Raw genomic sequence first — 16,472 nt, forward strand, 5'->3', positions numbered from 1 at the left:
TAAATCAGGTTTATATAATAAATAAACTTAAAAATGGAAAATTATTACCTATTCAGTTAAAGTCGCTGGCCAAATGCTTATCACTTGTTTTCCAGCAATTCGCTATTTATTAACACCGATAAATTTAAGGGAACACCTGCATGTTTACACGAAGATTCTTATAACAGATGGCCAACACCTGCAACCATGGAACTAATACACTGATTCAGAACTGATCTAAGTCGACTTCACTAATTAAAGGCCGTTATTTGAACGGTTAGTTAGCAGTTGCAGTTCATACCTCTTAAAGAGTTACTACTTGTACTACAGAACACTTTCAATTTTAATTAAAAGGAAAAATGTTTCGTTTAACTGCTGCGTGCTTGGCGCTTTTCTTAGCCTCGGTTTCGGCCACGAATGTGAGACAATGTAAGTGAAATTTAATGGAATAATCATCGAGAAGGAGGGCCTTAGTCCTTAATTCATTCAGACATCATTATCTCTTCCAGTATACACATATGTATATCCTTAAACTTATAAACAATTCAAATATTATTAAAATATTCTGCATTTCAGGCACAAATGGTAGACCTTTCCCTTTGAGCGTTGAAATCGAGGGATGTGCGACCATGCCCTGCAATGTGGTAAAGGGCAGTACAGCGGTCATGAAAGTCAACTTCGTGGGCAGTAAGTGCAATAAAGCAAATATTATTACCTGAAAAGAATTTCGAAAATTGTATTTCTGAATATTTTAGCACGCGATAATATCAAATCCATCAATGGTGTGGTCCATGCTACCGCTTTGGGGCTAACAGTGCCCTATCCATTGCCCGACGATGTTGCCGATGTCTGTCGCAATTTGTTGTATGGTGCCTCATGCCCCATCGATGAGTCCGAGGATGTTGTATACAACTTCAATTTCTACATTGATCCCTCTTACCCAGAAGTCAGTGTGAAAGTCGAATTGGATTTGGTTGATGAAGACAAGCAATCCGTGGCCTGTTTCGTTACCGATATTAAGGTACAAAAATCTTAAGATGAAAATGGACTAGAACTACAAAAATATTGAAAAATTTAAGTTAAAAATGGAATGAATTTTATTATGTAAATTAATGTACCTTCACACTTATTTGTTGCACTAATAAACCAATTATAAATTGTAAATAAAAATATATTTTTAAATTCATTATACAGAAAAGTAATTATAAACTTTATAGACATACCGCAATAAATAACCTCTAAACCACCCGATGAAGTAATAATAAAAATTGAATATGTAAATTTATATGCATATATATACATATATATATATACATATATGTATATATGTATATATATACATGTAGTAACATTAGTACGATTTTGTACCGCGGTTCAAAAATATACCTCAAAAGGTTGAATCTTACTATTTAAAAATATGCTTAGTACTCTGGCAACGCTTAGTTCTGAAGGTCCAATAGATTTTGTAGCGCGAACATTTCCAATTTAACACTTTTGTAAATAATCAGGTAATAGATAACAAAAAATTATAATAAATTAAAAATTACCACTTACCACGCTATAAAACTACCTGAAATTAGTATATCGAATTGAGCAAAGCGATGACAGAATCCCGAGAATGGGATGACTTTCTTTTGCGCTATCCCGGTATAATTGTAAGCGGTTCCAATGCCAGAGGGACTGTAAAACTAAACGTATGTAATGTTGCAAAATAATAATTAATTTAAATACATAATGTTGCAATGTTTGTTAATGTTGTTTTTAGGGCAAGTGGTACCGTTTAAAAGTGATGTGTCCGCATTTCCCTAAACTACAGGAAGCGCGTCTGGAACTATTGCTACCACAGCAAGTTAAATTTACAAAAATTAGAAAAGAAGATTTAGAAGTTGATTGGACTTTGTATGATTTAATGAAGCACCTGCCACAACTACAACAAAAGTACAGCGATAAAGCCAACCCAAACGCCAAAAGCTTAGAAATAACAGATTCCAACATTTATAGTGAAATAGCCGCACTCTACGCACCACAAGATTATCAATTGGAGCTAAATGACGCTTGTAGTTTACTGCGTTTCTCCAAATTCGCGGGATACGAAAGACATTATTTACAAGTAGCACTACCAACACTACGAATAACTGCGCATAGTCTACCCGACTGTGTGCCGTGGGAGGAGCAACTGCAGAAATATGAGAACCTAAGCGCAATGGTGCAACAGTTCCGCAACTATCTGCAAGATTTACGGCCATTTTATGGAAATTTCGCCGATATTGATGAGCTGTGCTATGTTGTGCAGCCAAAACCTCCAGTTTCGACCAAACATAATTGGCGTTTATTTGTGTTACGTGAACGCGTTTTTATCAAATTAGTGCTTTCCGATCCCTTTGCACCGATTGGTTCGATGTCAGTGCAGATAATAGGACCAACGCAGGCCGTCGAAGAGTTGAGACGTACGTTAAGTGATGGCCTGAGCGAATGGGATGTTGAGCTGGATATACATAAGAACTTGTTGCGTATTTTTGACATCTGCTATTTTCCTATGCCGCCTGGTAGCGGCTGGATGGAAGTAGATGGTGAAGTTAATACCACGGAGCAAAAATTTTGTAATATCTGTTACTCGTATCAACTAGAGGAAGGTGAAATACCAATTGTATCATGCGACAATCCGCAATGTACGCTGGTATATCATGCGGCTTGCTTGAAGGAGTGGTTCAACACGCTCACTGACGGCATGGACTTTCTGAGTGTCTCTTTTGGCACTTGCCCCTTTTGCAAAACTGTAAGTTTTAATTGGATTTATATTCAAATGCGAAGTGTTCTAAAACACCATTACTTTTTCCCTCCCCAGAAACTTTCAACATCTTTCGCTGAGTTATTGGCAAATTAATTTTTTAATAATTTTCGAGTAATCTATTAGTTTAGATACAGTAAGTTAATTTGTATTCAATAAACGACTGTAATTACCGTCAGAATTTACACATCAATTCAACAAATATTTCGTATAGACTATGCTGACGAGTGAGCTTAAACAAATTAGTATTTTTCTTTTAATAATTTTGGTTTTTTATTCATGACTAATAAGTTGTTGCACTTTATTAATGCAAATCGCTGGAAACTTTTCAAATAGCTCCAGTTTTAGCTTTGAAAACAAATTATATAAGTTTTAAGACAAATATAATCAAATCGCAATTGCGTTAAAAATTAACGCAGTCACTCGGCATCAAAAACTTTGCGCAGTTCGTGTTAGCAAAAATGGTCATTGCGCTACAATTTTAATACACATGTCACACACATTAAAATCTCACAATGTAGTAGTTTAAATTGCAAATATAAGTCCAGATCCAAACATATTTGGATGTTTCTTAAAATTTTAATCCAAAGTGAAAATCAATTTCCATTCACCCTTATTCTAGAAAGCATTCCACTTGAAGTTACTAATTCGTTTTCTCGCTACTCGCTGCAAGATCTCGGCGATCAAATTGGCCGATGAGTATAATTTTTAATTCTATACGAACATTAGCACCGCTTAAATATGTATGTAGACAATTTAATATAATTCTGGGTGAAACGTTTTGCTTGGCTTTAATTGTTTGGCAATCCATATGCGGCACATCACTAAACACATAGGGTCATACCAAATCTATAACATTTAGTTCATTTTCTTGCGGTTGCTGTGGGCGATTAACGCGCCTCATGCCGCAACAATGGCAATTGCAATTTAAACGCTTCACCGCTCGCCAAATTCATTGCATCTCGCGACGTACCAATCTCATCAAACTTTGAAAGACAGCTGCACGTGTATTGGTGTTTTCCGGTGTTGGTGAGCTAATTCGTACGCTAGAGCTGGATATACCAAAGAATGATTTCGGCACTAAATTCGGTTCGAGCGCCTTGAATTTCCAGCCAATGTGACGAGAACAAATTTTACAGACAATAATGTGCCATTCATAACTGTAAATTAAGATTTTAGCCAAAATTATATTTCAAAATAAATAATATATAGTTCAGTTGACTTACCCAGGGAACCAACTGAATTTCGAGGATGGCTGACCACTATATGTAATTGCATCCGGTAAGAGTTGATAGACGGTGTTTGTTTCATGTATATAACCAGCTGCAATAATGTTTAAAAAATAAGAAATATTAAAATATATTATATTTAAATACATTTCCCCATTCATACCCGAATTGCAGTACTGTGTTTGTACGCCATGCTTTGACATTGCGAAGAGTTGTTGACAATTTGCAATGCGATTACCACAATAACGGCAAGTAAACACTGAATCCTATATCAAAGTGAAACAGAAATATAAATTGAAGTAAATTAAAAAATATTCCAAGTCTGTGTAACCTACATCTGTAAATGTGTCCGATATGAGTTTCATACGTATATTAACCGAATCGGTCAAAAATATGGTCTTCATTAGACTATCGGACAAATGTAGATTACGCACCAACCAAAATGATAACTGTGTTGGGTCAGTGGGCATTGTGTCGATCTTGTGCTGTGCCAATTGTGAACGCGCCTTTTCCACTATGGTCGTAATGCTGTAGTAGTCATAAATATGTGTTGGCCACGCGGTTGTGGCTGCTTGATAACGTTTATAGGTTTCGCGCATGGAGTTTATATCACGAAATCGATTTAAAGAACCCATATCAATGCATTGTAGTGGTTCGCGTAGATAAATTTCGGGAAGTATTCTAACTTTGCCGTACACCTTGAATTGTGGATGGGCAGCTATAAATGATAGGGGACTGCAAATAAAATATAACTATATGAAATAGAACAATAGTAAGTATTACACTTCTTTACCCAGTTACTTGACTTCCTTTAGTGACAAAACGTTGTAAAGCGCGTGATTTGATTAGTGTGTTGCCACGTTCATCTGTGCCCTTTTCATAAATTTGGCAAGTGACTCCATAAAAGTTATCATCTATATCTTCGCTGTTGCAGAGTGTGGGGAAGCAAACGCCAAAAAGTAAACCGTTTTGTGCGCTCATGTCAGACTCGATAATCGAACCAGAGATCATAAATGGCAGCACTTCCCCGGGGAATAATATATGCTGATGCATGAAAAGCATTAAATTGTACTGTTGACCCACTTCCAAATAATGTACACCCGACACGCGATCCATATTCTCTCCTAAATATGAATGTTCAGCCGGTAAGCTTGTGTCAAAGCTTACAGGATTTTCAGGTTCGGGCTCTTCAGTTTCCACTTCGTTATTTTCCGTTTCAATGCGCCGACGTTCTCTATTGTGTTCCATTGTAAAGAAAGCACTTCGTAACCGTTGCATGAAATTCTCCCCGCCGCGTCTATTTTGTACAAGCATTTCACTAAAGGCAGCGCGCATTTGATCATCTGGAATGAAAACAAAATTTAGAAAACCTCACATACTAACTAAATAGAAAAATTTACTAACCATCAAAAACACCATCTGGTGAAGTTGAAGCATCATCCGATATGTCCTCCAGCATTAAGTTATCCTCACCCTCATAATCAGCTATTGGCTGATCATCATCGTCCAAGCCTTGTTCGCCCATTTCGTCGTCTTCTAAAAGTGGTTCGATTAGCGGTGAGGGATCAAAACGTATTTCGTCGTTACTTTCATCTTCATTCTCATTATTATTTTGAACAACCTCGTCTAACGATATATCATCTGCTTCAACTTCTTGTTGTGCCTCAACGTTTGCAATGTTTTGCTGCTGGTCAGCTTCAATTTCCATATTGGTAGCTACTGGAACAGCCGCTATGTTATTGTCTATTACTTGCACATCTTCTTGTAAGTTAATTTCTTCCTGGTTTGAAGAGATCGTGTCTTCATTTACGGCAATAGGTGTTGTATTAGCATCAGGTGGCTGCAAGTCACACTCCGTGTCTGGTTGTATATTGGAAATAATGTTTGGTACATGTTCGTTTGTCGATATTATTTCGGACGGCTGTTCAGCAACTGCATTTACTGTTTCTGTTGCATCTGTTTCAACACTACTATCTGCAAGCGGTTTTGGCATAGATTCTAGGGAAGCCCCACCACTGCGGCCTTCACTTGGTGGCGTAGCTCCAACATTTTCATCAATATTTATCGCAGTGGGTTCAGTAGTTTGCTCACCCACCGCACCTTCCATATTTGATATTCCTAAATAAAAGAACAACGCAGTGCAAGTTAATAGCAGATTTAAATGCTTTGTTTTTCTGACTTTGTCTATTTATGGTAAGGTCAATTACCTGTGGCTGATTGTTGATCCATTTACGTTTTATTCCACAAAATTACCAAACACGAATTATTTTTGTTTAGCAAATTTTTGCATTAGTGATTCCATAAAACTGTTTTCATTTTTGCATTTCTTCTTCTTCCTGTGGTGGTGTTAAACACACCACTGGTAAATACATAAGTATATGTATGCGCGCTTGTTAAAATGTTCTTAATTTGAAATATGTAAAAAATTGTCTTAATCTGGCTTTAATTTCTATCTGCTGCAAATCTGTAAATCATTTTTGTACATATTTGGAAAGCATTTCTTGAGTTATAGCGTTTTCTTGACATACGAATATTTGTTTTCGTCACTGTATGAATATTTCAACACATTAAGTGATGCCCATGAATGCCAGCTGCAATTTTATTGAATAAATTTTTAATTTTTATTCAAACTTGTAAAAATTAAGTAATTTCTAAAAATGTTTTCAATGTAATCGTAGTTGTTGATATAATTACAAGCAACACTATATTAATTTTATTTTTTTTAGAACTTTCTCTCTCTGAACGCATTTGTCTCACATCAGCTGTTTATTGTTTATGATAACAGAACTGTAGAAAATTTGCAATGAGGAACTGAATCGGTATAAATAAATTGTACATAACTCTAAAGTTTTGGTGCTTCTAAAAAAATGACTCGCTTTAAGTGGCGCTACAGTAGTGAATTGAAAAAATTATTGTAAGTAAAATGTATAAAAATCAAGTACGTAAACAACTTATATTTGCGATTTTCAGCACTAGATATCGTGCTCGTTGGAGCTATGCAAAGATATGGTTCCGCCGACTCATAACGGAATTCGATTCAGATACATGTTTGGAACCAATGTTCTGGTTCGTCGATAACTACACACATTTGTTAGGACCAGTGAGTGTCCGTTGACCTATCATTTGATATATATTAATTTGTTTATTTAGTTTTTCATTTTCGCTGTATCGGGATTGACAATTGCTGTAGTGGTGATTGCCTATTGGATTGGTTTGCCGTTTTGGTGGGAAAAAAGTCCCAAAGCTACTGTATTTTTACTGATTATTGGCAATTGGCTACTGCTTAATGTCATTTTCCACTATGTAATGGGTGTAATTACACCACCCGGTGAGCCGCCACAAATTGTAAGTAACATCTTTAAATATTTTTGGATTTCTTTTAGCCTTTGGTATTGCAGAGTGATGGATCCTTCGAGGTGCGCAAGATTTGTAAAAAATGTCATTTACCGAAAGCACCGCGTACACACCATTGCTCCATTTGCAAAAAATGTGTACTGAAAATGGACCATCACTGTCGTAAGTATTACATAGCGTTATTCAGGCAGGAGCTTCATTTACAAAATAAAATAAATGTTTGATGTACTGTTGTAATTAATTGTAGATTTGTGCTTAGAGTTTATATTCGGAAAAATGTTTTATACATAATTTTCCTAAGCTCGCTATTACGTTTAAGCGTACATATTTTTTCAGCGTGGCTGAATAATTGCGTAGGTTTCTTCAATCATCGCTACTTCTTCCTTTATATGGCCTACACCACGCTCGGTTGTCTTTTCCTAATAATATTTGGCTTTGAACTAGGCTATAAACATATATGGCTAGATCATGGTGATAGTTGGATAGAATCGGAGCCATTAGAAGGCCAACCAGTTAAATTCAATTTAAGTGGACACATCATACCAGTGGTAAACATTACTTTTATATTTTTTAAATTTATTTTTTAACTTTACGCATCGTTAAATCTTCCACGAATTGAAGACTCATGCGCACGAGTACGATGATGACCTACTGTTGCCTGCCAAGCATGCACTGCCCACACCGCCTACCTCAGACGATGGCACATACACAATGGGGAGGCGTCGTGCCATAATATTTATGGCCACTACGAATGTTACTGCTGTACTGGCGCTGGGTGCACTCACCATATGGCATGCCAAATTGATAACACACGGTGAAACTAGCATTGAGGCGCTAATAAATCAAGAGGAAACCGAACGTTTGCTTAAAGAAAATAAAATTTACGTTAATCCATATAATTTTGGTGCGCGTAAAAATTGGAAATTATTTTTGGGCTTGGTGCGTGGACGGTAAGTAATGTGTGCTTTTGCGCAAAATCTTTAAAAATATTAAATAACATGGTAATTTAAACTTACTTTGTAGAACGTTTTGGCGTAGCGTTTTACTTCCGTCATGGCATAAGCCTGAAGGTAACGGTTTAACTTTTCATACGGTACATGATGAGCGCGTGTATTTATCAACCGACGAATGGCCATAACATCATGTGAATGCTGGCGAAAATAACGCGGCACAATGCCATGCCATTATAGTTACCAAATAAAAAGTGTTGACTTTATTTATTTTAAAGTGAGGTGCAGCTTCAATTTTGTTTTTTTTTTGTATTTTATATTTCAAATGTACAGTGCAAGCTTATATTAGGCTTGTCACTAAGCTGAATTAGCAGTATTTAAAAGACATTGTAGTAAATTTAAAATAAAAATGTGGTATTAAATTAATTCTAATATTAAGTCTATAGTATAATGTCATATTATAAGATAACTTGAAGCACTTTGTATTTATTTTAGCTCACGCTCTCTGTCATTATCTTTACATATACATACAGTGTTGTAACTCATGTTTACTATTTTAAATGCAATCAATAAAGCACATTTTTTATCTAAAGTTTGGAAATTCTCCTTTCAACAGCGTAACAAAATTTAATTTATCTAATTACGTTAATTATTAATTTTATTTTTTATTATTTTTCAGCAATTATTTTATTATTATTAAATTTTAATTGTTTTAGTTTTTATTATTATTTTTTTTAGTATTAATTTTTATTTTTCTACATATATATATTTTTTTATCTAGTATCATATTTTTTATTTATTTTAATTTTTTCTTTTATTTATTTTTTTTCTGGTTCTTAAAGCTACATTTTTATCTACTGTTTGATAATCTTCTCTTCTTTATTAATTATGTATTTCATTATTTATTATTATTTTTATTTTTTTATTATAGTAATTATTTTATTATAATTTATTTATTATTTTTTAATTATTTATTTAATATTAGGTTTCTATGTATTATTATTTTTTAGCAATAATTTATTATTTTTATACTTATTAATCTTTTTTTGTCTATCATCATATTTTATATTTATTTTCATGTTTTCTTTAATACATATTTTTTTAGTTTTTATACCCTGAACAGGTTATATTAAGTTTGCCACTAATTTAGTAACACCCGAAAGTAAACATCGGAGACTCCACAAAATATATACTTTAATGATCAACTTGACGTGCCGATGAACTGGATTTAGCCACGTCCGGCTGCCTTCATATACAATACTTGCGGATATCCACACAAAATTTAAACCCGGTTATTGTTGTTGTTGTTATTGTAACGGTTATAAGATAAGTTGTTGTCGAGGTCATCCAACGGTAAGCCCAGGAAACGACGAGGTCGGTCCATAAGGAGAGTTGTGTCAGATGTGTAGGGTGGCTAGGGTCAAGCAGGAGTTTAACCTGCTACAGTATCTAGAACAAAGCTGCGCAAGGGCACTCTCGTTTCTCGCGGCAATTCGAGCTCTTAGTCTGCAATGGATGGTGGTTTTACTCAAAGAACGCCATTCAGTGAGACGGAGTCGGGGAAGGTGTTTGTGGCTGAATGACAATCAGTACTTGTCGGAAGTTAGTTGCGTCCGAAGTCTAGCTTCAAGCAGGTGACTACAGGGATGATTTCTAACAAAGCACCCCAGCAGAAACTGCTTGGAAAAGAATTCATTATACTCCTTAACTGTGAGCATTCGTGCTTCACAATGCAATTGCTCAGCCGGAGACATCAAGATGCATCCCGTTGTAGTCCGGAGTGCAGTGTTCTGATAAGTTTGCAGCTTCCTCGTCTGCGTTTCACTGCATCCAGGCGACCATATTGGTGCACCGTAGTTAAAGACCTGCCAGCCGATTGCCTTGTACATTGCCAACAACTTTCTTTTCTTTGTCCTTTCCCCATGTGTTGCCGACTAGCGACTCGAGGATTTTGTTGCGGCTCTGTACTTTGGCGATAATCGCGGTCGTATGAGGACTGTCGAAGCATCGTAATTGTCGTGAAATCATCAGCAGCGGTGATAGAAATTCCCTCTGGTGGTTGCTGGAGTTTCGAATTGTAGGAGTTAAACAAACGGGAGAGGACACCAGCCTGCGAAGCTTCTTGTTTAATTCTTCTCAGTTTTGAGTTTTTACCTCGGAAGATCATCCGAAGTAGTACGGATGATGGACAACCGCTCAGGTAGTTTAGAGTCCACCTCTTCAGTCCTGCATAGATTTTTCGATGTCCTCAAGTAGCGTTGTGTGATTGACTGTGTCAAAGACTAGCGACAGGTTGAGGAACTTCGTAAGATGGTTTACTCCCGTTGAGCCTTGATTCTTTAGCATCAACGTATTAATTTCATCTGGGCTAATGGATTTGGACGATACTCTGAACCTCCTAATCAGTGTAATTCGGTTATTGTTCTAGAAAACGGCAGAATTTCCGAATATATGGTTTAGATCGAGCTACAGTAACATACAGCTGCCATACAAACTCATCGATTAAAATCCGAATAAAGATCTTTTTACACATATAATATACTTTTATGCTTTAAAAATGCTATTGTGAAGGTCTTAACTTTTTTGTTATTTATTATTTTTTTTTATTTTTTAAGTTTTTTTTTTATTTATAATCATATCAAATATTTATTTTTTTTTTTATTTTCAATTTATTGTTTTTACTTTATTTTTTTTTTGTTTCCCACGTTATATTTTTTAATTAATTAAATTTTTCATAATTTTTATTTTTATTCATTTTTTTACAATTATAATTCTTAGTTTGTTTGGGGTACAATTAAATTTTTCTGGTTCATCAAATTTTTGTGGTTATTAAGTTATTTTAATGCCAAATGCCACCATCTGCTGTCAGCTTAACCTCAAATAATTAAAATATTTGTATAGAAAGCTTGCATATTTGTAAAACCATACAAATTTATGATAATTTTTACAATATACATATATGTATATATGTATATAGCTAATTTGTAGCATAATCTTTTAGCTTCTATTAAAAATTTTGTTTAGTTTTGTTTGTATTATAATTTTTTTTCTCTTAAAACACAACCGCCATATATGTATAGCGTTAAACAAAGCACAAAATGTAAATAAAAAATTAAAAAACATATAAAAAAAAATTAACTAAAAAAAAGTAAAAAATATATTTTTAATGAAAAAAAAATAATTGTTTTATTTTTATAAATTTATTTTCATTTTTATTTTAATTTTTTTATTTTTAATGAAAAAAATACATCTTTTTTATTTTTAATAATTTTCTTACTTCTTATTTTTAATGAAAAAATTTTATTTATTTTTTTATTTAAATGAACTAAATAAGTACATACATATATTTTTAATGTATAAATTTTTTTATTTTTTTACTTTTTTATTTTAAATTAAATAAATTAAATTTGAATAAAGTGTATTTTTAATGAAAATTCGTTTTTGTTTTTTTTTATATTTCATATCTTTTTTAATTTTTATTTATAATAAAAAAAAAATTATAATTTGTTTTAATTTTTAATATATTTTTAATGAAAAAAATACATCTTTTTTATTTTTAATAATTTTCTTACTTCTTCTTTTTAATGAAAAAATTTTATTGTTTAAATGAACTAGATAAGTATGTTTTTAAGAAAAAAAAAATAAATTTTTTTTTTATTTATTAAATAAATAAATTTTTAATAAAGTGTATATTTAAAGAAAATTCGGTTTTGTTTTTTTTTAATATCATTTTTAATTTTTAATTATAATAAAAAAATTTTTAATTTCTTATTTTTAATAAAAAATATATTTTTATTTGCAAATTTTTACCTTAGTGCACAAAAAGCTCAATATCTTTAAATTTATGAAATTTATTTACTTACATATATTTTAATTTTTAAAATAAAAAAAAAACTCTTTCTAAATAATTTCTTTTTTATTAAAAATTAAAGGTAAAAAACAAAAAGAAAAAAATTAAAAATTTAAAAATTATTTAATATTTTCATTAAAAATTAAAACATAATTTTTTAACTTTTTATTTCTAATAAAAAAATATTTTTGTTTGGAATTTTTTTTACCTTAGCAAACATTAATTTCAATATCTTTCTTGCAAACATAATTCTTCATACTCAATATGTTTATTGTTGTTTTACGCTTAAACACGCTCCGCTAATATGTCTGCACACATGCATTTGAACTCATTACACAAGCCATAGCCTTGCTAGACGTCGAAGAGCTTGCTTGCTGCGCTGCTAAATTGCTTTGCTAAACTTAATTATATTCTTTGTAGTATCTAGCGCGTTTTACTTTTTGTTGTATTTACTTTTATTATATTTATTTATGTCAATTGTTATGCTAATTTAGATTTTTTCTGCAAATACTTTGCATGCGCTTACCGTTAAGAAGCGCGCACTAAAATATAATAAATTTTTGTTGTTGCTTTAAGCATTTTTCTCGGCCGCCAAATGCGTTAAGCAGTCAAGTTCATTGAAAGGGTTGCCTAATAGATCAAGGATTCACGGCAGACAGCAGAATCTTAACCTTTTTTTGTTGTTGTTTACAGCGTTGTTTTATTTGTGCCTTTTGTAGAATATTAAAAACAGTTATAACAGTTACGAACAAGTTTCAGGCAACATAATTTAAATACAATGAGGTCTTGGCCAGATTCTCGAGCGTTTATGATAAGCGGTAAAAACAAGTTAAAGACAAATAACTAAATTTATCGGTTTTCTCAACAAAATTTAATGATTAATTTACAACAATTATAATTTAATTTTTTATTCGCAGTCTAAAAATTTTTCATATAAAAGCATTTTTATGTGCTTCTTGGATGCTTGTGGAATTATTATTATTATTTTCACTGAATTTATGTTGCGTACTCATCAACACGTATGTAGACACTACATATAAGCATAAATTTATATACATACATACATATGTATATACAAAATGTATATATGTACCTAAGCGTCTGCACGGTTTGTTTATATTAATTTTATTTAAATATTTCGTTGACCGCGAGCGGGCGCGCACTTGTCCATTGGCACTTCGATCGCGCGACCAGACGCGATATCAACAACAATTTGACGCATAAACGAGCAGCCACACAGCCTCAGTTCGACGGCGACTCTCAAAGGTAAAGCACATATAGCCACATTCAAGCGGCGAAACGCAACAAACGCTGGAAAATAGCTGTGTAAATGCAAAGCATAAGCGGCGAAACGTGATTCGTACGAAAAACACAAAAGTGATTTGTACAAAAAAAAAAAATTATTAAAAATAAAAAAATGTATGTATATATACATATATTAGAAAAATAATAATAACAAAAACTAAAAAATACTAATAAAAAAACAATTAAAAGTAATTAAAAAAAAAAAAAATTTGTAAAAAATAACGGAAATTAATGCAAATATTCACAAGTCGTCGGCGGTGCGTGCGTCTGTGGGTGAACGAGCGAATTTACGAATTTCCGTTTTATCACAAAGAAAGCAAACGAACTGCGCTCGCGACGCCAGCGAAGAACGGCATTTTAGTAAACGTATTATTGAAATTATTGCACTTATTATTGATGTTGGTGGGTGCCAGTGAAAAACGCAAGACTCGCGCAGTAAACTTGAACTTCAGCAAAAACTACAAACAAAAAATAAAAAAAAAAATACTAAAAAAAAATAAAAAATAAATAAATAATAAAAAATACTAAAAAAACTAAAAATAAATAATAAATAATAAAAAAAAACTAAAAAAATAATCATAAAAAACAACAAAAACAAAAAAAAATAAATAAATAAACAAACTAATTTATAAAATAATAAAAAAACGAAAAGTAAAAAAGTTAAAAAAAATGAAAAGCAAAAAAACAAATATAAAATAAAAATAAACAGTTAAAAATATTAAATAAAATAATACAAAAGTTACAAAAAAATAAAAATATAAATTAAAAAAAAAATATTTAATTAAAAAAAATAATAATAATAATAAAAAATATAAGAAAACAAAAATAAATAAAAACTTTGAAAATATTACAAAAATTGGTGCGGGCGCTCAACAAGCGTCTCGGCGTTCGGCGCTTGCGCGTGTATGTGTCTGGCTTATCAGTGTCGTGCATTTCTCAGCTTTTGCTTGCGCTTTTATTGCTTTATTGCGCTCGTCGTTATTTACCGTTTTGTTTAACTTCCTTGCACTTTTACCGCCGCCAGCAAGTGTAGACGCATTTTTATTGCATAATTGTGGACAGGCGTGCTTGTTGTGACGTATGTGGGTCAAAACAACAATATTTTTGTACAAAAAATTTAAGCCAATCTGCAAGTGGCTTAACGGTGCGCCAAATAAGCTGGCATTGTCATTGAAAAGTGTTTTTTTTTTTCGTTCCATTCCGTTATAAATTCCGAAAAACGCAGGGGCGGTTGCTGCCAACGCACACCAAGCGTTGGAAAACAATTTTAGACGAATTAAACAAATTCCAATTTCGCAATATTTTAATTCAAATTCTTTTTATAGTATTTTTTGACTATTTTTTTATTATTCTACATATATATAAAAAAATTAAAATCGCTGTCAGGTCTTATAACCGATTTACATATATAAACAATGTTAACCAAAACTCAAATTTTGTTTGAATAAAAGCGCTTTTTATTATTATTTATCGTTTTCAAACCGTGTAAACTTATTAAAAGTGATGTTATGTTATTTTGCATTTTAGTTGACGATATGTATGTATAGAAAATTTAAAAATTTTTGAAAGTAAAAAATCATGTGTAGTATGTTGAATCTCATTGGAAATGAGAGATAGAATAACTAAAATGTGAGCAAAAATAATTTACGGGAGCTCTGAGTGTGGCAAGAGGAAGGGCTGGTTCATTGTTGAATGTTTAAGGGTCAAGAGCAGTTTTTCTGCTACGATTCCTATAGAACAAAGTTATATGTGGAATGAATGATCTACAACTTTGGTTCTAACATCTTTTTCACATAACTTCAAAATGTATGGGAAAAAGTTACATGATCGAGTTTTTGTTTTTTTCAGTTTTAACTTGAATAATTGCATTTAAACTGTCAAAATTTGTAACGGTAAATCGAAAAAAGTAAAACGCACTATTTTCAGTCAGTCCATTTTAGCTCTTTTGATTAATTTCTAATGGCTAAACCTGGAAATTGATTTATTTGTATTCGAAAATCAACAAAATTGTGATTCGAACATCAAGTCAATAATATTAGCATCCATGGCATTAGCATCGAGGGCTGCTATATATATTTCTGGCCTAATAATGAAAATAGGCATATTTATCAACGAAAATGTTTTTTTTTTTTTGTGGTCGTTGTACTTGGCTCGTCTTGGAAGACGCACACGGTCGATTGCTGTTTTGTTTCGGGCTCATACGATAGATCCATGATTCGTCACCTGTGACGATCTTATAAACGTCTTTTGAAGCACCGCGATCGTATTTTTTCAGCATTTCTTTACACCAATCCACACGAGCCTTTTTTTGAGCGATTGTCAAATTGTGCGGGATCCAACGAGAACAAACCTTTTTTACGGCCAGGTGTTCATGCAATATCGAATGTATGCTGGTGGGAGAAATGCATAGGCATGCCTCTATCTGAAGGTATGTTACATGACGGTCTTGCATTATCAGTTCACGTACGGCATCGATGTTTTCTGGCACAACGGCTGTTTTTGGACGACCTTCACGGAATTCGTCTTTGTACCAGTTTTTCACAGTGCTATAGGATGGTGCTTCATAGCCATACAAAGATTTTAGTTCATCGATGCACTCTTGTCGTGATAATCCACGTCGAAAGTTGTGAAAAATGATCGCACGAAAATGTTCACGAGTTAATTCCATTTTTTGGCCGAGATGAATTTTTTAATTCCCTGTAAATAAAACAATTCACGATTAAATGACAAAACGTTCTGAGTGATGTTATGCTAAAAAATGCCAAACTTTCCAATGGAAATGTCAGATTGCACCTGGTAACAGCAGTGTTGCCTAGTCCAGAAATATATATAGCAGCCTATGTATGTACGTCATTTTATGGTTTACATTTCTAATCGCAACAACTTTCAAATTCTTCAACAACCTTCGTTTACATAATCAACACCTTGATTAGTAGCTAACTATAAATTTTGGTTGGAGGAGTAAACATTTTCCAAAGCTTCTTCAACCGTCGGCCTTTTATCAACATATAATTTTT

The 16,472-nt window shown here is 32.8% G+C and overlaps 4 protein-coding genes across 5 annotated transcripts; 3 read left to right on the forward strand and 1 right to left on the reverse strand.

The window, feature by feature from the left end:
* Positions 1-249: 249 nt before the first annotated feature.
* On the forward strand, positions 250-1,147 carry LOC125776592 (NPC intracellular cholesterol transporter 2-like). The gene is made up of 3 exons (XM_049449696.1): positions 250-408; positions 556-666; positions 735-1,147. The coding sequence occupies exons 1-3, from the start codon at positions 339-341 to the stop codon at positions 1,013-1,015; spliced, it is 462 nt and encodes a 153-aa protein (XP_049305653.1). The 5' UTR covers positions 250-338; the 3' UTR covers positions 1,016-1,147.
* A 174-nt stretch (positions 1,148-1,321) lies between these two features.
* Positions 1,322-3,030, forward strand: LOC105231847 (E3 ubiquitin-protein ligase FANCL). 2 transcript variants are annotated; one of them, XM_019992319.2, is made up of 4 exons: positions 1,322-1,487; positions 1,560-1,673; positions 1,745-2,755; positions 2,825-3,030. In XM_019992319.2, exons 2-4 carry the CDS (start codon positions 1,581-1,583, stop codon positions 2,861-2,863), a joined length of 1,143 nt encoding a protein of 380 aa, XP_019847878.2. In that variant the 5' UTR covers positions 1,322-1,487; positions 1,560-1,580; the 3' UTR covers positions 2,864-3,030. The 2 variants fall into 2 exon arrangements, with proteins under 2 accessions (XP_019847878.2, XP_049305641.1); XM_049449684.1 differs by having other exon boundaries at positions 1,322-1,673.
* On the reverse strand, positions 2,839-6,362 carry LOC105231846 (protein cereblon). The gene is made up of 7 exons (XM_011213333.4): positions 6,204-6,362; positions 5,401-6,114; positions 4,790-5,339; positions 4,332-4,731; positions 4,160-4,262; positions 3,994-4,090; positions 2,839-3,927 (listed from the first exon to the last, which is right to left on the reverse strand). The coding sequence occupies exons 1-7, from the start codon at positions 6,223-6,225 to the stop codon at positions 3,720-3,722; spliced, it is 2,094 nt and encodes a 697-aa protein (XP_011211635.2). The 5' UTR covers positions 6,226-6,362; the 3' UTR covers positions 2,839-3,719.
* A 388-nt stretch (positions 6,363-6,750) lies between these two features.
* On the forward strand, positions 6,751-8,882 carry LOC105231845 (palmitoyltransferase ZDHHC16A). The gene is made up of 7 exons (XM_011213332.4): positions 6,751-6,910; positions 6,967-7,096; positions 7,147-7,341; positions 7,395-7,512; positions 7,687-7,898; positions 7,972-8,300; positions 8,374-8,882. The coding sequence occupies exons 1-7, from the start codon at positions 6,864-6,866 to the stop codon at positions 8,486-8,488; spliced, it is 1,146 nt and encodes a 381-aa protein (XP_011211634.2). The 5' UTR covers positions 6,751-6,863; the 3' UTR covers positions 8,489-8,882.
* Positions 8,883-16,472: the final 7,590 nt, after the last annotated feature.

Source organism: Bactrocera dorsalis, chromosome 2 (genome assembly GCF_023373825.1).
Source record: "Bactrocera dorsalis isolate Fly_Bdor chromosome 2, ASM2337382v1, whole genome shotgun sequence".
NCBI classification, from domain to species: domain Eukaryota; kingdom Metazoa; phylum Arthropoda; class Insecta; order Diptera; family Tephritidae; genus Bactrocera; species Bactrocera dorsalis.

Bases quoted from the DNA above. Each gene is read 5' to 3' on its own strand.
- LOC125776592 (XM_049449696.1), top strand. From the start codon at position 339: ATGTTTCGTTTAACTGCTGCGTGCTTGGCGCTTTTCTTAGCCTCGGTT. The intron at 409-555 runs GTAAGTGAAATT...TCTGCATTTCAG, and splicing joins GGCCACGAATGTGAGACAAT to GCACAAATGGTAGACCTTTC. The intron at 667-734 runs GTAAGTGCAATA...TGAATATTTTAG, and splicing joins GAAAGTCAACTTCGTGGGCA to CACGCGATAATATCAAATCC.
- LOC105231847 (XM_049449684.1), top strand. From the start codon at position 1,581: ATGACAGAATCCCGAGAATGGGATGACTTTCTTTTGCGCTATCCCGGT. The intron at 1,674-1,744 runs GTATGTAATGTT...TGTTGTTTTTAG, and splicing joins GAGGGACTGTAAAACTAAAC to GGCAAGTGGTACCGTTTAAA. The intron at 2,756-2,824 runs GTAAGTTTTAAT...TTCCCTCCCCAG, and splicing joins CTTGCCCCTTTTGCAAAACT to AAACTTTCAACATCTTTCGC.
- LOC105231846 (XM_011213333.4), bottom strand. From the start codon at position 6,225: ATGGATCAACAATCAGCCACAG. The intron at 5,340-5,400 runs GTTAGTAAATTT...TTTTCATTCCAG, and splicing joins ACCAGATGGTGTTTTTGATG to ATGATCAAATGCGCGCTGCC. The intron at 4,263-4,331 runs GTAGGTTACACA...ACTTTGATATAG, and splicing joins TATCGGACACATTTACAGAT to GATTCAGTGTTTACTTGCCG.
- LOC105231845 (XM_011213332.4), top strand. From the start codon at position 6,864: ATGACTCGCTTTAAGTGGCGCTACAGTAGTGAATTGAAAAAATTATT. The intron at 6,911-6,966 runs GTAAGTAAAATG...TGCGATTTTCAG, and splicing joins AGTGAATTGAAAAAATTATT to CACTAGATATCGTGCTCGTT. The intron at 7,097-7,146 runs GTGAGTGTCCGT...TTGTTTATTTAG, and splicing joins ACACACATTTGTTAGGACCA to TTTTTCATTTTCGCTGTATC.